The sequence below is a fragment of the Prenolepis imparis genome, unplaced genomic scaffold, assembly GCF_030444845.1.
Source record: "Prenolepis imparis isolate NDT839.2.m4 unplaced genomic scaffold, iyPreImpa1.0 SCAF_10, whole genome shotgun sequence".
NCBI lineage: Eukaryota > Metazoa > Arthropoda > Insecta > Hymenoptera > Formicidae > Prenolepis > Prenolepis imparis.
In genome coordinates this window covers 13,713,045-13,735,641 of record NW_028141168.1, presented here as the reverse complement: position 1 = coordinate 13,735,641, position 22,597 = coordinate 13,713,045, and the positions used below count along the sequence as shown (strand labels likewise).

The following is a 22,597-nucleotide window of genomic DNA, read 5'->3' as shown; positions in this document are numbered from 1 at the left end:
ATGCCAAAACAGCAACGTCTAGAACAGGAAACGCGAAATGTTTGCGAACAAATAGGCGGAGAAGTAGATTCTCTGGCCACTTGTTTAAAATATTAGCAGTCTAAAGAGGTCAGTCTACTTTAGAGAGTCTAATTCTTTCTCTTACACTTTCTAAAAATAAAATATGTTTCTCAAATTTTTTTCGATCAAATTTTAGCAAAATTAAGATATCTTCTTTTAAAATAATAATATTTTCATACAAACTTATAGGTATGAAAGGATTAAATAAAAGCGAGGCGTAACAAAATTATTTTTAATTCTTCTTTAATTATTTTAAATGTTTCTGTCATTCCTTTCTGCGTTAACTCGTATTAGCTCTTTCACACTTGATTTTGTATTTTTATATCATAGCTTTTTTAATTTATTATTTTAATATTTTTTATTTTATTTAAATAAAATAAAATTTATTGTTTTACAAATCCTTCACAGTAAAAGTAGACCAATAATTTTTACATTTCAAACAATTACACGAAAAAAAGCATGTCATACTATAAAATCATACTTTTATGTGACTTTTAAATAACATTACATGTTAACAAAAGATATTCAAAATTAATAAATACTGATATACCGTTAAAATAAAACATCAATAAAAACATATGTAAAACAGTCAAAAAAGATTGATAAAAGAAATGCTGACGTACTGTTAAAATAAAACATGAATAAAAACATGTAAAACAGCCAAAAAAGATTTAAAAGAAAACGACATCTTTTCAGTTCTATCAATTCATTTTTAACAATTTTTCGAAAATGAAAAAGAATAAAAACTACAGATGAATAATATTTTCAGTCACTTTTGTGTGTCTCGTTTTAAAATATAAATATTAAAAATATTATATAATGTATAATTCTACTAATATAATATAAACCATGCCACACTAAGCACAATTCTATATCTAGGCTACTCTACATAGGGATCTCTCGTATTTTACATTTTTCGTTCTCCTTCTTTCAAGTAAATTAAGTCTTTAATCTGTCTTTTATAATTCGCCATCTCAAAGGAACAAAATTCACAATTCAATTTCCATTATTTAAATGCGCAGATTAGTAATTCGCGATAAAAGAGAGAAAATTCTCGCAATTACTACCGCTTTAACTCCGTTTTCTTTCCTCACTCTCCTTCTGACTCTGATATAACGTAATTTAATTTCTTCGTAAATTACAGCAGAATTGCGCGAATCGCCATTCAAAGGAATTTCTCGTACATGAACGTACACAGGCGACACTTGCACGGGGGAGGGCTTACGAGATATTTGTTAATCGCAGCCCGCTAGGATAACTCCTTCCGCTCTTGTTTCAAACACCTTGAATCGTTGTCAACCGCCGGGTGCACTGATGGTGAAATTGCAGCGCGAAACAAAATACATTTACAAGAGAGGACTGCGCTCTTCAAAAACGCGCCGTATAATGGAAGGGAAAAAAAAAATTAAATTCTCGCGTACTCGAAAGGGCCGCAGGTTTTATAAAACGAGATGAATAGCATCGAATTACGGTTCGTATATCTCGCTGTCCGAGATTACCGGAAGAAGCGTCGCAAATGAGAGAGATAGAGTAAGAGAGCCGCGAAATGAGAGAGAGAAAAAATTTATTATGTCATAAAAATATTTATCTCCTCATTTCCCTTCCCTTAAAAGATATAATAAGCGATATAATGAGAATATGGTAATGTACACATTTGCGCTTTGTAAAGTGAGATTGCTGCTAAATATTTTTTTTTTTCTCCTATCACTCACGCACCAGAATAACGATGAAAGTTCACGCGAACGTTTGCCTGGAAAAGAGAGAGTCCCTTTATACTTCTGAAAGTTTCAGTAGATAAAGTCCAGGATACACCCCGGAGCCAAAATCGCACGTGGCATCTCTACTATAGGATTCGTGAAAGCGCAAAGAGAGAGAGAGGACCTCATAATTCTCCAAAAGGGACGTAAATTTCTCCAAACTTTTGTCATTAATGAAGGTAGCGTGATCAGATATTTAGCTTCAATTTGTAAACGACCCGTTTAATATCGTCTAAAACTGACGCTCTGACGACCTGAAGGAAAGTGAGACTAAAATAAAGCAAACGATACGGGAGAAAAATCGAGCCATCGCGAAATATAGACTCTTAGAATAGAGAGAACTTTCTTTTTCTTTTTTTTTCTTTTTCATTCGGTGAATATTGAATATAACGTTCGTCCAAGGTCGGTCTCAGTTTCGATCGTATCCTTTATCGGGATACGTCGTTCAGGATGTCACGTTGATCCGTCATTATCATCCTTCCTGGACGGAATACGAAATGAAAGAAAGTACCCCGCCGGCGATGGCGGAAAATGTGCTCCCGCATTTATTTGTAACTCCATTACTAAAAGCGACGATCTAGATTTTCACGACAGATGGAGAATCGCGTGACAATGAGAGGAGGAGAGAAAGGGGGATATTCAAGAACAGATTTATGCGATGCGACTTGTACGAGTGCGCAATTTGATGATTAAGTTGGCAACTTTATTTTCAACTCGCGCGCACCCTTTTGTTTCTAACTATCGATATTAAAATCTCTCTCCCTCGACAAATGAAATATATAACTTGCGAATGTTTTAATCAGCATTTTTAAATAAGCAACTACTGCTTTAACGCGCACATTTTTCGCAAGCGGGATGTTTAATAGAATTACATTTTTAAAGCTCGCGTACTTGCAATAATATACGTAAACGCGATTTTAAGTCCGCGAAATATTCTGAAACACTTTTCTGTAAAAGGTCATGTGTGAAAAATTTCACATAAAGCGCTCTCTTTCTGGGCGATGTAAATTTATATATATATGTATACGGATTTTTAACTAAAGTCTGCGGCGCGAAATACTTAAAGTTCACAATGCACATTTTCTCCCAATTGTATTAAATTCTCAATTATAACAGAGAAATGTACGAAAATAAACGATTTCAATTTAATGAAAATGAATATATATATCATTGTAGTAGTATCGCGCGACCGGATCAAAAGTCCGGATTATTCATACTGTAAAATGTACAATTAAGCCATATATACGCGAGCAATGCGAGAATATTTAATACGCGTGTGTGTTTCATTTCAGCCCTTTGATTGAAAAATAACACATCGCTACACATTTCCATTATCATCATTTCAAACGAGATAACACGCGTTCCCGCTTTCGTACACGAGTAACTTAATCGGCGAATCCCATATGCGGCTTCCGGAGGGAGACTTAATTTCTGCGTTAAAGGCACTTGGTATCGATTAATAAAATCTCTAAATAAAGCACGTCTCTTTCGTCCTCATCGTCGTCTCGTCGGACGATGCAGACGATGATAAACCTAGAACAGAGGCGAGGGGGTGAAGGGAAGAGCAAGGGGATATACTTGCACAAGTAACACGCGCCATATTTTCGTTACGACTATCGGAAAATATATTGTGGCGGCGTTTTATATAATGAGCCGGCAATTATCTACGAGGAGGAGAGATATTGGAAGAGTCTCGGTTGCCGGTATTTTTAGCGTCGACGGGGGGCAGGGGGTACATCCCGACATGTCGGGAAATGTTTACGTCGTGATGACTAACAAGGAGAGAGAACACTTCGGTTCTCCGCTCGGATTTTTTTTTCACGAACTCCAGATATGCTCGGCTCGAAATAAAAGATCCGTATTTTTTTTATATATACGTACTCCTTTGCGGATTTAAGGGTTGGTGATTTACAGCCCCTCGGAACGAGCGCGCGTTGACGCGGAATAAAATGCGAAGAGTTTTGTAAGAGAAGGGGGAGAGGAAGAGGGAAGAAATTCGTCGATATTTAACTTTTTCGTTCGATGCCTCTGTATGAAAAATTTAAAAGTTTTTTTTTCTAACTGTATGTGTGTGTGTGTATGTGTGATGATATATATATATATATATATATATATATATATATATTGCTCGTGCAGGCCATTTTATTTTATCGATATTGAGATTCTATCAGAAATAATAAAACTGTTATTTTATTGATATTAAACTTTCGCGAATTTATACAGCTAACATTTTATCGCTATTAGATTTCCATCAATTCGTGGAAAGTACATAATGGTAAGTACACGTAGTTAGAAAAACCGTGTGTCGGATTATAATATTGACAGTGTCTGATTAATAGCAGAGCGAGAATATTTTTTTGTCGAAATATATAGTGAATAAAATCTCGTTTTCTCTTCTCCTCTGCGTGCATCATTTATATCGATTCTGACCAGTCGAGTATAACCCGGATTACTCTATATCAGGCTGTCTCTCTGACTTGAAATGGGAAATCCAAAACTCTATGTTCCAGGCCGTGTAGAAAAGTTTGTCCCTAAGTCGGTCTAGATTGGATACTAGGCTGGACCTATATAGACTCGCTGTCAGGGCTTGTGGTCAGTTATTTTCGGTGTGACTAAACATTTTCATCCGAAATGCTACACGCGACGTTCGATCGAAAACTAATAATTTCCGAGAGCACGCGATTGTTGCGGCAGCACCGAGTGGAACAAAGTCGATTTCGCGCAACTACATACCTATATGGCTGACATGTGTGTATCGCGAAACAAGGAAACAATATCTACCGAAATGGAAAACCTCGCTGTCGATCGACATTACCATCTTTATCGCTCTTTCGCTCCTCCAACTAGGCCACAATGTCAGAACGAGAGAGAGACTGTACAGTTGCTAGCTGCAACTGTTACGACCCAACTTTCGTCGCTACGTTTTAAGTTAAGCAGTCTGGTTTGTGCCTGCCAAATATTTGGGGAAACCCAGCAAAGTCGTTCCCGCATTTCGCAGAGCAATCTCGTGAGTCGGAGACAAGGGAGACTCGATGGTGATGAGGCCATTGCATGACTGGGAATGTGGGCGGATGTCTATATGTCGCGACCTCAAACTACTGGATATGTTCTTTCCACCACAGAACAAAGAATGAAGAGAACCGAGTGAAAGAGCCATTTATTTAGTAATGAAAATTAAATAATTCGACGAACAAAGTCACTCGAAAATGTAGCTAACTGTACTGTATTATTTAGTTAACTTTATTCGATTTAATCGTAATTTAAAATTTGTTGTAAATTGAAAATTTTCGGCAAGAGCAATTATCTTATTCCATCGTTAAAGCATCGTTAAAGAAAAATTGAAATATTCTTTTATTCGAAAATTGAAAAATATTGAAAAATATTTATAAATATCAATTAATATTTGGTAGATGTAATTATATTTTATAATCAGTTTCAATATCAATTTCGAGATGATTTTGTCATCCCAAAGTTAATAAAATAAATTACAGACATTTGATATACTTAATGCAATACAATTAATTGAATTTCTAATCTAAATAAATTACAGTTAATCTATGTTTAATTTTGCGATAGAGAGGAAAGCAGAATCACATTTTAATAGAAATAATGTAATATTATTCATTATCTCGATACACATTCAAAGAGATTTGATTGTAATACTGGGGAAAGGGGAAAGCAGGAATACAAGTTTTATAATTTAATTTCAGCTAATTGGTTTTTCTGTACATATAATGTAATGATTATCAGGTTCCATTACCAGAAGAAATTGCTTAACAAATACAGCTCTTTCGATCGTTAAAGACGAAGCTTTTAATTAAAAGCAAATGTCAGCACAATTTCATGCTTCCTACTGTACTGAAATTACAAAGCAGGTAATATGTAGTTCCCATCAGAGTGTCTGGGCTAATGAAAAATTCATCCCATTTCGAGCAAAAAAAAACAGAAATGGAAATCTTCTACCCCCACGCAATATGCCGAATTAAAAATATTGGGTGTACAGAGAGCCAGTCGTTAATCTCGAGCGAGAGAGAACCTTATACCCTTTTCTCCCGCCGAAAGTACTTTGCAAGTAAATAATCTTAACAGATAACGACAACAAGAGAGCGTTATTTTTTTACGAAAAAAATGTAACATAACATCTGGTTTCGTTTCGAAGCCTTTATTTTTCAACCTCTACGTTCTCATAATTTCTTAAAAGTAGGGTCTTCAATTTTTCAGATTCGTATTTCATCTATTAATCGCGATACATTAAGCACGATGCGACGATAATAAAAATGACTCCCTCTCGAATGCATTATCTTCTGAAATTTGCACGTCCGGACGAGCTGGATCCTCGTTGGATAAATAAATGATTTAAGAGCTGCGCTATGGTAGATTATGTTCGCAATTGCGGTTCTCGCAATGATTTTTCCGCTATGCGCGAGCGTTTCTCTCCTTAGGGCATACAACTCCACTCAATAAGAAATACAATGCCCAACCGTTCTTATTGCAGATCGTTGCAGTCTCTCTCTCCCTTGGGGAGCCAATATTTTCCTAGCAGTCGACAACAGCGCGGAGTCTCTCTCGATGGCTTTGACGCGTGAGTCTTTCGTGAGTGAGGCAAATGATACCACTAATAGGTTGTTACGTTCCGCAAATTGAAATAAATGACGCTGCTTTTACTTTTCGACACGCAAGTCACTTTCGAGTTACGAACGACTGGATATTAGCGTAGCACATTAGATGAACGAAATTGTTATAGTTGATAAATTTCTGCAAAAAAGTAGCTCTCATTTAGTCGAATAGATTATCTCATTTTTGAGGTGTATAGCGTAGAGAGAGCTATTAAGATATAAAAAATTTATGAAATTATTTTTTAAAAATGACCATCGATTAAAATTGATGCCTAAAAATCGATTTCAATTTGAGAAAAAGCGCAACTTCTGGGATATTCCAATGTAATAATATAAATCTTGGAAATTTACATGGGAATAGATCAATTAATATTGAATAGCTTTGTTAACGATATTTTCCTTTATAAATTTATGCGATTGCAGTTCACAAGATTGAAAATATCAATCTCCATTGCAGCCCCCATGTCTGATTTATTTTATCGCTCGCGAATTCCAATTATTTTGCCTTGGTATAATAGACATTTTTTATACAGTCTTTTTTTCTTAGTATACGTATTTCGATTTCGCGAAACTTATTCATTGCACCGGCTGCTGTTGCTTTGTACAACTGGAACGCTCTCTGCCGTTGGTTACGTTATATAAAATGATTGACTTGCACCGGTTGAATAACTGGTCACAATAACGCGGCGAAATCAATAATCATTCAGACACACTCCGCGTTGTCGATAATTTTAAAGCGCTATCCTTTGTATCGGTTATTTGCGTGTGTGTTACAGCCGTTACATTACATTTTGGAAATTTAATATCTCGGGAAATAACGAACGTTATGCACAAGATCTTTGATACTATTGTGTTCTCGCTTTTACAGATATCAAAAAATTCATTTAGTGTGTTTATCGTTACCTTGTCAAATAAAATTATTTTTTTATTAAGAAAAATCGATATTTTAATAAAAAAAACCGCAATTTTATCTTTTGCGAAAATAATTGTGAGATATTTAGAGATGCTTTTGTTCGCTCGCAAATAAGATATAATTAAGAGAAATACTTTTGTCTGAAAGCGTTCTTTTCATTTATATATTCGCATCACATATATATATTTTACATCAAGTATTATATTGTTTTTCAAGGATGCTGCAAGAGGAAGTCTTACGCAGTATCAAATATCAAACAAGCGCTAAGACGCTAAAATTTCCATAACATTGTCTTACAAACTCGCCATCACCCACACGCGAAGCCCACCTGTGCCACCTGACATTTCCTCATTGTTACGTGGAATATGCGCTCCATGACATCGTTCCGTGACACGTAAATCACTATTGATCCCGAAGGCACAAACGATCGGCGAAATAGTTGTACACTGTCGGGATATAGACGGCAATTAAGTGAGGATTACGCCAAAGGGGAGAGACTTCGCGTCCTTGGCCGAACCGTCTTCCAAGACATTGGCTCTCGCTTTCTTAACCAGAAAGTCCCGCTAAATTTCGCTATTCCGAGAAGTCGAGAGGGATACTCTTTCCCTTCAACGATGCACAAAGTTTCCCGTCGACGACGCGGAGCGGGGGAAAAAACATTGAGGGAAAACAAATGACATTTCTCGGACACGCGAGATACGAGAGAGGACGTAGACTTGTCGCGGTGTTCAAATAATATATATAAGGCGGAATTATATATATACCTCTGGTATTAATTAATTAATTAATTTTTCTTGTAATTGAATTTTCTTGTAACTAGCAAAACTATTTCTTTTACCGCAAACAATAATTTATTTGTAACATTCCTACAAATTGTAGATGTAACATTACATTGATACTTTTCACTAAATAAAATTAATTATAAGATAATTAAAAGAGAGAGATAATGAGAGTATATATATTCGTTAAATGTTATCAGATGCTGAGATCCCAGGCGTGACTAATTAAGAGACACGCTGTAGACAAAGAGAGAGAACGAGAAACATGATTATAATTATTATTATTATAATTATCTCATTAATTTATAACGACGATATTACTGTTAACTTTTAATTATAATAAAAATAAAGAAATGTGCAAGACATACGCGCGCAAACTTTTTATGCGCAACTGCTATGACTTCTCGTCGTAGTAGTGTGTTCAGCCTCTGATAAACGAGCGTGAATTTTTTTGCAACGTGTTCGTTAAATGATTACGCCATCGGGGACGTCGCGATGTTCGTAAAGTATGTCTCGCGGTGTCTCGCGGGCGATAGACGATATTTTTCTGTCGACGCCGACAGATACAAATGTACTGAATGCGCGACGGCGAGAGAGAAGAGAGAGAGAGAGACCATCGCGAGATAAACAGACTCCCTTTATTTTCCGCCGACCGGAGCTTTACAGTCGCAATGTCTTCGCGCGAAAAAACGCGAGCTCTCCATCCACTAACGAGTTACGACTATTGCGACGCAACGCTGGAAATTGGGCGAGAAACCTTGACGGGGGTAAATTTGCTCGCGTTGCCTCGTGTATCTACTGCGAGATTGAGGGATTATTCCCGCATACAAGCACACGTGATTGACTAATTTTCATTATCTCGATCGATACGAGCGCCGTCGTAATTTCGACGATCATCGAAATTTGTTCGTATTGCAAAAAAAAAAAACGGGAACGTTTCCTTATTTACTTTTATATAAGAAATTGGCGATTTGTTATGTTTGTTACTCGTTATAAAATCAATTATCGCTTGTAAGAAGAACTACGATATTTCATTGTTGAAACAAATAAACGATACTACAAATCGTTTCTAGGAGAAAGATGATTCAATCATTAAAGAGATTAATGTTATATAGTGTTCCGCAAGATCTATAAATGTTCTTTTAACAGCATGTTCTCTGATAATTAGGAGTTGATTTTTCTTTATTAAAAAATATCGAGGGAGATTATTATTTTTCTCAATTTTTATCCATCATATATCTATGTATACCTTTATAACTAAATTTCAAATTAAAATTCTCTTAAAGTAAGTTTCACTTGAAATTAACAGAAAAATGTAATTTTGTTTTACCTTTGTTTTAATTTTTTAACTTTATAAAGTTCGATTTGCGAAAAGCTCTTCTTCTAATCGCTTATAAGTTGGAAATGTATAACGTAAACTCTGTCATTTCTCTTAATTATTGTGTTATATTATACAAATTCAATTCTCTGCGATAACAAAGTTGTGCAATAATATGTACAATATTATTCCATCAAATGATTTAATCCTTAAATCTAATAGAATAATGTTATACAGGTTTCTTATCAAATGACTAAACTAGAAGATTAAGTGATCTATTTAATCCCTTAGAGAGTTAACTGACTACCGAGTTAAGTGACTTACGCATAGTTCTGCTCTCCAATCTAATTTATGTTAGAGACGGATTTAAATGGACTATCGACGTATAGTCTTTTTTTTATAGTGCTCCAGGTTCTCTGGTGAGAGAATGAATCGAGAAAATTTTTTTAAAAAAGATATCGTCTATTTTTAAAGACTCTCCTTCGCGTATAAAAACACGTATAGCATTATACGGATCTCTTGCATTCTCTTACGTCATTCTTCTAAACGTTATAACTTGCATCTGTTTCCGAAGTTTAATAACGGTGTAGTCATTTCGCATTAGGAGAGATAAGTTTACACGAACGAAAGATGAGACCTTTGCTCGAGATATTCGAGATCAATTTGTTTGGGAAAAATCATATTATACGTTTATTAATGATACATTCGCATTATATGTATAGGTATATATCCATATTTCACGATGGGCGAAAAGAAGTCGATTATATTATTACATTTCACGATTCTGTGAATGCACACGTCAGATATAATCGAAAAACTTTACTCATTATCGCGGAACACATTGCGAGATTCTCGCATAATCGCATAATTTTATTTGCAAATTTGTCATCCCCTATTTTTCCGCGACGGCTCATTTCATTGAATATGAATCAGCTTATGCATACGAGCTCATTGGAATAAAACAAATGCATTATATCATTCGATAAATTTTTTTAGCGAATTTATGTACTTATCTGCGCGACGATTATACAGCTTTTTTCTTTATTTTTTTCTTTAATTTTAACGCTCTTGAAATGTGCATTCTAAAAACAAACACATACATACAATTGTTTTATCACATTAATGGATGTTAATATTGTAAAACTTTCTTTTTCTGCCTAAACAACAGTAGCGTTAAATTAGACGTTTTACGTTAAAACTTTAAGTGCTTTTCTAAGAATCTAACTACTTAATTCTATTGCGGAGCACGACACATTGCAGATATGCATCTTTCATAATTTCATAATTTTATCTTTTATAATTTTTCTTCTTTAATTTCTCTACAAAATGCCATAATTGTAGTCAGATAATACTTCCACTCTCAATTTAGTACTTAATGAAATACTTTGTCCTTGGGAGCTAATTAACTTATCCTCAGTCCGTCACACGTAACGAAAACAGAACACAGATAGGATCGAGTCAGGGATTAATCGAGGCTCGTAGTCACGGGCTTTCATTAGCTACTACAGCTGCATGGCGCTTTTACATGGCGAGTATCGTATCAATCTTTATTCATAGCTCTCGCAAAATCGCTACCAACTTTTGTAATAAATTTAACAAGATGCATTTTCAGCATATCCGGATAACGGTCAGCTCGATATAGGGTATTAAATGAGAAATATCCTATTTTCGATGAACGAATTTTATCCATAACGTCTCCTGGCAGAACTCGACATTAATCCTCCGATATACGATTGGTAACTTTTAAGTACCGGTTATCATCCGCTTTTGCGCATATTATTATGATGCTCCATCCAAATGCCTCAGTACCAAATCCCATCCGCGTTTCGTATATACATATACATACATAACTTCCATGAAATTTCTGACAGATTTGATAAATGCTCCCTTAATAAGCATCCAAACAATATTCCGTTCGGTCGATGAATAGGGTTTATTGTTTCCGCACGTATCGCGTAATACCACGGAAGCCCGAGGTACAGGATTAACCGAAAATCATATCGGCAGCTCGCAATTACCGGCTTTCATTATCTGTTACAGATGCTGTTACGAGCGTGCACAAGCCCTCCGCCTGCTACCAGTCATCGCTGCCTCCCGTACGTCACGTCACGTAATCGGTATTAATTCCCGTCAGTGATTTTCGGGTGTTTGCAGCTTGCCCCAGATATTCTCGCCCCAAGTGCTCTTGCGACGTGATGTGAGGACCGTTCGGATCAGATGTCGCCCCGCGCATCCGTCGGTGCCGATCTAGCCGGGATGAGACGGTGGCCGGCATCGGACGTACTCGCGACGAGGAATTGGGACGAATAAGTCGCGTCGTCGAGGGATCGAACCCACCACCGAGTGCTCGAGAAGCGACGGCGCTTCTCGCCCCTTCTCGCCCCTTCCTTCCTTCCTTCCTTCCCCGAAAACAGCCCCGAAAAACAACGACCTCGATCCTCCACGGCGTTCTCCCTAGCGTCGCCATCGTCGTCCTCTCTCTCTCTGGTCGATACATCCCCCGCGAATAGACACTTCCGGGAATGGACCCTTATGCATATGTATAGCCGTGGAACGATCGGAGTCAAGGTCGAATCGGCCATTCCGATATCATGGACGGACGGAACATCATGGCACGGAAATAGCACGCTCGATATCGTCTCGTGGTTAAAACGAGCGTATGTTGTTGTCGTTGATTGGCAGTGATCGGAGCTAAGAGATCTCTCCTCCTGCTCTAGCCATCTTGTCTATCTTGGATCGGAAACTTGAAGCGGATATATATATCCCGACGATAACGTGTATATGGACATTATACGTAGATAACGATGTTTCTAGAAGAACAGAGTTGTCGGAAATGGGACAATCCGTACATGAGGGAACGCAATCGAGGGACAGAAAGCTTAACAATCATCGACTACTCGAAACTAGAGCAATCTGTGAACAGAAGTATGTGTGTGTGTTTCTATAAGGATGGAAATATTAGAGACAGAGGCGAATTAATGACTGCAATTTGTACAAACGGATATAGCTGCAAAACTCGAGATTAGCCACCCTCCCGATCGAGCAAGTTTAACGAACTAGAAGATTGCTGTTCGGCCATAAAGACATCTCTAATTCGCGTTGAATTCGAAAAATTTTAGATTAACAGTCCAAATACTCCAAATACCGCGAATAAAACTTGTTTCGAATTTTAAATACTTTGGCCGATAAAATTATGTGACTGTATCGTCTGTGAAAGATTAAACTGCGGATATCTAATAAAATCGTCAACGACCAGCGGACCTGAAAAAAATACGAGAGAAGAATTTGGAAATTGTTCGATAAAACCTTGAATAAAAATCGCGAGCATCGCGATGGGAATAATGGCGCAACTGTTGCTGCCATAAATTAGGTCAATGTTTCGCGGTCTTCTGTCGAATCTCCCCGTGTGCGCTAACGGGACTTTAAATTCCGACGAAACTAAAAACTAGGCATGACGCAGTGTTTTTCCTGTGGCGACGACGCGCCAAGATGTAGCAAAAATGAAGGCGCGAAGGCGGATCGCGCGATATCCATTTTAAGAGGAGCTATTTTCATTCGCCTTGCATGAAAGAGCGTTTAATTGAGGAAGAAAACGCAACGCATAAACGTGCTCGTCATCATGTAGAAGCGGAGATCCGCGAGATGTCGACCCACAGAAACGAGTCTCTCGTCATCCAACGTGTAGTGCTTCTCAGGTATGTGACTTTTCTTTTGATAAAAAAATTTGTCCACCAAAAGTCATCAAAGCACGAACTTTTACATTATATTTATTATGAGTATAAAGCATCTTATGAATTATGCAGTGTGACATATGAAAAATTACAAAAACATTTATACATGATAAAATATTTAAATAATACGATATATCGAAGGACTAAGGCTTAATCTTGTCTAATGACAATCATGAGATCTAATGTGATCATTAGACAAGATTAATTCCTTAACAGAAGTACAAGTGATTTTTCTTATTCTTTCTTTAAATTCTTTGATTATTTTATGTTATATATTCTGGTAAAAAGTATATTCTATATTTAAGATGTAGTATACTTTTTAAACCAATACAATATTGACACAGCTATATGTTTCTATTGTTGTTTTAGCAATGTATCAATATTAGTTCCAAAGTTACGTAGAAGCATACAGAAGTACAACAGTTGACCCGATTTTCTAACTTGCAATTCACGATTATTAAAAATAACTAAACCTTGTTTGTATTTATCTTATTTGTCAACATTTAGTTATCATAAATTTAGAAGATTCTCCTTTCCTTTCTAAGAAAAGACTATTGTGTAAGAAAGAAAAATGAATAGAATTTACCCTCGGGCGAACTACCTGTGAAACAAAGAATTAAATAAACATGAGTTAAATAATGATATAATTAAAGAAAAATTTCATGAAATATGCAATAAAGAATTTAAAAAAAGTAGATTAAATAATTACAAATTTTAAATTTTCTACTTTGTTTTTGCATTTGTAATCATTTGACATTTTTATGCTTTATGCGATCATATGGTGTTATTTATGCTTAATGTTATCTCTGATTTGGCCTTTTATAATTTATACAAATCTTTCAAAAAATTTCAAATTTTAAAAACATCATTAATTACCTTAAAATAATTTATAAATTATTCCATTTTATATGTAAACTATTTTATTTATATATTAACTATTTAATAATTTATGTAATAATGAGAAATTTATATTTAAATGAAAAATTTACATTAAAAAATTAGATATCATAAAAATGCATTAAAATATCTTCTTTAAATAATAATATTTAAAATAATTTTTCTATATTTTAATTTATTATTTAATTCATTTTAATTCGAAAATTACTCTAATTAAAAATTTTCATTTAATAAGCTTCGATACAAAGGGTACAATGAATTAAATTTCTTTAATAGAATTTTTCCGTAAATGAATTGCACGTATAAAATTTTATTTGAAACAGGCAAAATTACGCGTCCAAAGTAAATGAACCGTGTGCTCGCGATGCAGCGATTTATTTCTGAATCGTTGGAAAGCAGCGCAACAGCTTTGTCGATGTGAAATTTCTCAAGCCCGCTAATTTATCTTGCTCTATGCCACGGTGAATTCGTCACCTGTTGATCTCATTCTTTCCACAGTTGACGGGAATTGAACCGGATTCAATGTGCCAACAATGTGTCGTCGGCCTCCGGAATTTACAGTTCTATAGGAATTAAGTGATCTAGTAGTTGCTTTAGGCAGACGCTGCTCGTACAGTTTCGATCAAAAATATGGAATGTTTTTGATAACTTGAAGAGTTATCTTGAAAAGAACGAAAGAGTAATAATATATAATATAAAAATATTATTTAGAAAAATACAATTTTATATTTAAAAAATCCACATTTTTGAATAAATAATATATTATAAAATATGTGTAAAAATATAAAGTAAGGTATGCTTATTTAAGGATACACTTAAAGATAGAAAATATAAAACATAAAATTACGCATAATTTATATATTTTCATAAATGTTTTTAACAATTCATTAAGGACGTTCTTTTAGTACTAAAAAATGCATTATTCAAAAGTAAAATTTTTTAGAAATTCTAAATCAAGCTTAAACTTGTTGAATTGGATCAAATAATAAGTAATTGCGCTAAATTTCAGATGAAGCATAATTCAATTAGATCGGAGGAATAATATAATTTTAATGATAAGCGAACGACATATTGATCCGAATAAAAGAGTATAACGAAGATGTAGAAAGAAATAATGGAATTGTGTCTGTGATCTCGCGAAAGTGGCTTATGTAATATTAAGAATCTTCCACTGAGACTTAACAATGGAGAGTCGGACTTAACTCTATAATTGGAGAATCGATTCGCGTATGAATATAATACGATTTCAATGTAACATCATAACGGAATAATGAGTAACATATCGGATTACGTAAAGTACTGATGCATATCCGACATTATATATTCATAGAAATTAAAATTGAGATAATATATACATCTCTCATGCTCTTTCTTCATTATTTTATCTAGTAGTTAATTTAATTCTTTAATAAAATTCGCTGATATCCTTTAATCATTTTAATAAAACATGTTTGACTTAGAAACACACTGCTTGGGGATAAAAATGAATCCAGCGTAAGGGATTTACCGGAATAAAAGTAATCGTTTGAGTAGAGTTCTTCTTGCGAATAATCGATCGGAAATGTTCCAGAAAAACTTTCAATTCTTACTGTTATCTATGAAAAAGCGACAAATTTTGACTAGCGCGAACCACTAAAAAATTCAAGAAAAATTGCATCATCTTTATTCAACGTAGGCTCGATATCTTCTATCTTTCCACTTCGACGTTACGTGTACATTTTCAATTTACAATGTTGATTCGCGCGATAATCTCGCGCTTTTCGGATCCCGGGAAGCTTTCTCCCGTCCGCCGGAAATTGTACGAATATATAATTATATTCATCAAAAACCGATGCTCTCATTTCGGCGTCGGTTTCTCGAAAGTTGTCGGAGCTTTCGTTCCGGAAATCACGAAACGCCTCGCGGGTGTTGAACGTATTTCTCTGGTTAATCTGCTATTACCGGTATCGGGATATTCATACCCCCACTAACGAGAAGAAGAGAAAATCCGAAGCATCGGTCCAGCGCGATCGTCTTCAATCAGTACTGTGTGAACGATAATAACTCGGCGTTACGCGTTCCGTAATTACATCACGGCAATTTTCCCGACGTAACAAGCTCCTAGTCGATCGTAAATGTCCGCGTAAATTGAGACTAACGCGCCCTGATGTTGTCTGCAACAATTGTATATATGTAGAGAGTCAGGGCTCGACCCGGATATCTCAATCGCGAAAGAGATGAAAAGCTTTCGGACGTGTTTTACGTGTTCACGCAAGTCTACGAGAGGATTATGTTGAAAATAAATTATTCTGCATCCGCGCAAGAGTAAAGCACTCGTATGAGTATTTGGAGGAATTTTTAAATAAGCTCGCGGAAAACAGATTTACAGTCTATACACGAATTGAATCTTCCGCAGCCGGAGATAAAAACCCCTTCATTCAGACGCATTCACAACATAAATGGGCCTCGTGTACGTGAGGCTCGACTACTTTTTAAAAACAGAAGTTTCGAGAGAAAATAATGTTCCTTATTCCATCGAAAAAATTTATCTGTCTATTTCCGTCATTGCACGTTCCATCTCCGATTTCTCCATCGATATCCGGCCCGAGGACCAATTTAATATTCCGTCACGATGGGATAAAGTGCACTTTACTTTTCTCGAAATGTGGTATAATGATAGTAATTATTAATTATCATTGCCAATAGGTATTAATACAACAAACAAATTTCGCGCGAAAGGTTGTTATAGATATCGATAAAATCTCTCCTTCAAGAACTTATTAAGAGCTTTTTGTTGCCCTTATTTATCCCGAAGAGAATATTATAATATTTATATAGATTTATAGATAAAATGTAACAGCATAGTGCTTTTAATTGTTCACGGCTTAAAATTAATTTCGACAAATCAGCGTTACGCATTTTAATTTTATTTTAATATTGCTCAATAAATTAGTTAGGAGTAAAAAATATCAAATTTTATCGTGTATTTGAAATTACCATTATTATATGTAATATTGAGTTGAACGTATCGATGCTTTCAAACATAATCTGCTACAAGTTATTTGGATATCAATGAATCGTCAATTTTCGAAGAATTTTCAACGAGATTTTTTTTTTAATTCAAGTCTTCTTTTTTTGAAATCGTACAAAGAAGACAAGTCATGCACGGGCGATATTCAACTATGTAGCGATAGCTTTAATTCTTTTGTTAAATGCTTCTATCGCCTTCTGAACGAGCATTCCGGGTCTCCAAAATCTGTTAAAAATGCATCGCAACGTTTTTCCGAAACGAAATACAAAGGGCCTTTGTGTATATTCGGAAAGCTCCTAAAATATAATGGAAAAAAAAAGTTCGATGCCCAGCAGCTACTGTAAAAAAATTGTCACAGCGCAAAAACAGTTGATACCCATACAAAGGGATAAACAAAGGGATAAAGTGTACATTAACAGAAAGATTAATCAGTGAGGTGAAAAATGCAGAACACGTCGAATTATGCACTTTAGCAAAGCACAATAGGTACCTGGCATTATTCAAGAGACGTTAGGCAGCGCATATTCATCATTGATACATAATCCGATACGGGATCGAACCAACAAGCAACGATATAATCACGCGATTAAATAGAAGTGATTCGATAAATATCAGAAGTTCACATGTGGCCTTTGTAGCGGTACGTGTGTCAACGGACAGCACAATTAGTTTTTATCTAGTTATAACCTGTCCGAAAAGAGTGGCATTACAAACAGAATTTGTTTCGATTACAACGACGGTGTAAAAACACATGTATTGTGTACTTTTTGATCGCGCAGTAACGTTGGCAAAAAAATGTACGCAGTTAGCGCATAGTTTTTTACGACGCGAAAACCAGTATGTTTTCAATGTAAAAAATTTGAGGATGCAGTTTTCTGTTGTTTTTATCCTTGCGCGCGTTCCACCGAAAAGGTTTTAAAGCTGATGGATTGACCGAGGGCCACGGGAAATCGTGACGACGACGACTTTTTTCGGTGATTTTTCACTTTGGAAGTTTCCACAACATGTTTCCCCGCTTTTCCTCAGTCGCTCTATAAATTTCGTTGCGGCGACAACATTAACGATATTGCACGTCAATATGAGGGCGCAATGGTTAACGCGCGAGCATAAAATAATTATTTTAACATTCATCAAACGACGGCGACACACATTTAACCTTCGTAATTCTGATTATAATGAATAAAATGTAATTAGAAATTTTACATTATATTTTCGCATTTTTATCTGCGACGACCATACTCAATCTGAAACTGACTTCAAAAGTACTAAAATATTGTGAATTTATAAAATCAATTGCCTATAACTGCAAACAACTTATTGTAAAAAAATCACAAAATTAATTATCTAAGCTAATCGAAGTGGATGAGAGAAGGAAATTAAAACATCTATATGTTTCTCAATTTTCTCTCGTTACTTTGAGCATATAAAAATTCTTCAAAAGATTTACATTGTAAAAGAAAACAATATTTCGTCTATTAATAAATATGAGATGCCCCGATTGCCTGTTGCTTGTCGGAGTTGCGGAAGTTCATATAACTTTGTTCGCAATTTTTCACGTTAGAGTACATCCGTACGTCATCACAGATGCTCCCGCAGAAAGCGAGAAGAAAGGGAGAGCTTCTGCAGAGACTCGCGCGTGAAAAAGCTCACGACTCGTTAGAGAAATCTCACCCCGTGTCGGTGGATTCGGCGTGTCAAAGAGCTAATTACGCCGCGGGGCTGCATGTTTTCATGGCATTAAAGGAAAGAAAAACACGCTCGCGTTTTATCACGTATTCCGCGGCAAACAAAGAATCTCTCGCGTCTCCTGGCTCGCAATAATATCAACTCCGCGCATTTTCTCGCGTACAACAGGGAGTCTTCGCGATATATGCGTACTTGAATCTGATCTTGAAGGATGATGAGAATGAGGGGGAGTAACACGAGATTAGTGCATCGGGTATTATATCGCAAATTCACCGTTGATTGTTTCATCACAAACACAAAATAGTAATTATTATTATTATTTATTATATCATTATATAATTATTATTTATTTTTATTATTTGTTAGCATAATTAATGATTATTATTATCAATATAATAGAACTTGAACAAACTTCTTCCTATAAAAGTCTCAAGCGCAAAAAAGTTAATCTTCTTCTATCATCTGTTTAGAATATCTTGTCATCGAATCGAGAACCGAATAGTTAAGTCGATAAGTCGCTTACGTATTTCGCAGAGAGAGAAAGAGGCGAGGGTGAAAGGGGGCGAATCGACAGGGCAGGGTCTCGCCCTTTCCCGTCCGTGGCGGCAGTGACGTCGTGATCGGCAGGGGTCTAAGGGCCCATGGCCGGGAATTGTTTTCGCCAGTTCCGGTGGTGGCTCCCGATCGCGATCCTATCCGGGTGCTTTCCCCCTTCATCGGCCGATGCAGCTCGTATTTCGTGCACGTCCACCTATTCCACGGAGGTAGCCCGCGGCGGGGACGTGATGGTCTTCCTGGGCGAGAGATGCGACCAGGAGATCAACGTCACCGAGATACAGGATCACTTAGCCGCGCCGGACGTGATCGGCGAGCTCTCGATCAGCGTGATGCCGAGATCCCGTGAGTATATACGTATTGCTACTTACTCGAGTGAATTTGTCGATACGATTCGCCGTCCTAAAGTATAAATGAATCGCGAGAGAGAACACTGCAAATTTCTCGGATATAAAACTTTTATGGATGTAACTTTTATGATGCTTTTATTGTTCACGAATTAATATAGCGGGATAGAATAATTTAGAAAATTACATATTAAGGATATTACTTTTTTCTTAAGCTTTTTTTAAATGATAATTCTCCCCCGAGCAAATTCCATTTATAATATATTCTGTAAAAGTCTCTTTAGACGATCTATAATTTACGATAAAATTTAATGTATATGTATTTTGATTTGTATGTATTTTATGTTTTCTACACATTCATGACACATAAAGCTTGCAAAATAAATTCTCGAAATTTTGTCGAATTATAATTTAAAGCCTTTATATATATATATATATAGTATTTTTCATATAATATATATAGTATTTTTCATATATATATATATATATAGTATTTTTCATATATATATATATATATATATATGAAAAATACTTGAAAATATCAGAATACATATACATATGAAATGTACATCTACGTATCAAAATATAATGACGTATTAAATAAAAACTCAACAAATGACAAATAGAATCTTATCCTGAATTTTAATTTATGTTTTAAAATAGGCTTCACAAAAAATTTCGAAGTATCTTTCACGTTGTAACTTTCTAATACTGATCATTAAACATTATTAATTTAATACGAATAATACTCGAAAAGTTATGAGTAATTGATAAATAATATTTTGACATTTAATTATACACGAGAATTTACAAGCGGAAATTAACGATAAAAGAAACGGTGTGCAGATTGTAATCTCAAATACGTCAATTAATCAAACCGGTATTGCTACCGCGGTAACGCGGCAGTTATTTTTCGCGCAATTAATTAATTATAGTCACTCCCTTGTGTATGTTCACTGTACGTGATAGATACGATACGATGTTAATATTTAATGTAATGTTCACTCTGTACACACGCAGAATATATATGATATTACATATATCCATCATATAATATATGTACAATATATGTGCACATATATTTTATATATTGTACATATATATACATATATAGAACGACCGTAATATAATCATTCGCGCGTTTCCGTAACGCAGTATCAAGCGGCTCTAAATTTACATGCACATGAATCACGCGGTGTCCGATAATCCAATTACGTATTCAAATCTAGATATGGCCTGCTATGCGTTTGACTGCTAAGTGCCGGCCTGTCAGCGAAGAGGACTCGAACAGCTGATATGCGTTTCGCGGAAATAACGAAACTTTGCTCAAATAGCGGACGCGAGATGGTTGATCATCGGCAACGCGCACATCCGGTATATAATACGATCCGCGTGACATAAAACTGATACTCGAGGGTGGCCCTTGCCGCGAACTCGAGCTTCCTTCGCGAGAGCACGCGATCACGAAGGGTAGATCGGATATGTCATCCTCGGGTATCAGTACGAGAGATCCATATCCAGGACGCTCTAATAGCGCTCTCCGTGTTGTCGACTCCATTATATCTTACACAATTGCCCACGGTCGCGCAGACATAAACGATTACATGCACTTATACAAAGATACGTGTGTGTCTGAATAGAATCTCGCTTCAATACGACGCGACGAGGCAAACAGGAAGCAAATTCGATGTTGTTAAGTGTCTATTGCAACGAACAAAAGATAGAAAAAGATAGAATTGCCTCGTTATTATTTTGGATGGAGGAAGATAGTGAGCTTATCAGAATCGAGAGTCAACCCGCGGACCCTCATCGGAAATTGCGTCATACAATCAATATACGTCATTCGTTTGCTATATTTTTTTTCTCTTTTTCTCTTGCGGCGCATTGCGATAACAAGTTCTCAAAGTACGAGAGTGAATTCTCCGATCGTCGTTTTGCGAAGAACTAATAGTTGGGATTAATTAATTTCCAGTGACGTGCGAGACGGAAACTGGGGGCCTCGGCGCGCTGATCCACGCTATTGGTGAGAGCAACACGAAGGCGGTAATAGCCGCGCTCGACAGCTCGATCTGCGAAGTGGCCGCGAAACTCGCGCATCTCGGGAATAAACCGTTGCTCACGTGGACCTGTCCGTTGGTGAGTGTTATCACGTTTACTGGCGATGGTCGTAACAGTTCGTACAATTATCGGAGGCGTTAAACCGACGATAGTTAGCGATTGAGGTACATTTCCGGTAATTTCGAGAAACAAAAAAATTCTGTGAAACTTGACACTTGAATAAGGCTATTGCATTGCAATTTCTGTGTTTAAAAAAGCGAAATTGTAACAATAAAAATTTATAAAATTTTATTTCAGAGTAATGAAAAATTCTCTAAAGATGCGTCTGATCATTATTGACTTTGATCACTAGTTTATCCAAATAACTGTCTCTAGACATTTTAAATGATGAAACTGTTAATAACTTAGAAAATAGAAAGAATCGATGTCCGAATAACATTTATTGGTGCATATTCTATTTCTTTTTTACTTCAGAGATATTGAATCGATGCAAATTGTTTCGTATGCAGAATTCTGTAAAACTTGACACTTGACTATAGCTATTTCATTGCAATTTCTGTGTTCAAAAAAGCGAAATTGTAACAATAAAAATTTATAAAATTTTATTTCGGAGTAATGAAAAATTCTCTGAAGATGCGTCTGATCATTATTGACTTTGATCACTAGTTTATCCAAATAACTGTCTCTAGACATTTTAAATGATGAAACTGTTAATAACTTAGAAAATAGAAAGAATCGATGTCCGAATAACATTTATTGGTGCATATTCTATTTCTTTTTTACTTCAGAGATATTGAATCGATGCAAATTGTTTCGTATACAGAATTCTGTAAAATTTGACACTTGACTAAAGCTATTTCATTGCAATTT

The 22,597-nt window shown here is 35.8% G+C and overlaps 1 protein-coding gene across 4 annotated transcripts in view; it reads left to right on the top strand.

Annotated features, from left to right (window-relative positions):
• The window catches only part of LOC145941311 (retinal guanylyl cyclase 2), a 49,723-nt gene that overhangs the window by 1,279 nt on the left and 25,847 nt on the right, over positions 1-22,597 (top strand). For 3 of the 4 annotated variants that reach the window (XM_083047369.1, XM_083047368.1, XM_083047372.1), the window contains exons 2-4: positions 11,484-13,138; positions 19,302-19,667; positions 21,642-21,805. In XM_083047369.1, the coding sequence (XP_082903495.1) occupies positions 19,409-19,667; positions 21,642-21,805 (423 nt within the window). In that variant the 5' untranslated portion in view covers positions 11,484-13,138; positions 19,302-19,408. Of the gene's footprint in view, positions 1-11,450; positions 13,139-19,301; positions 19,668-21,641; positions 21,806-22,597 lie in introns of those variants that run through there. The other variant, XM_083047371.1, reaches the window with a different exon arrangement.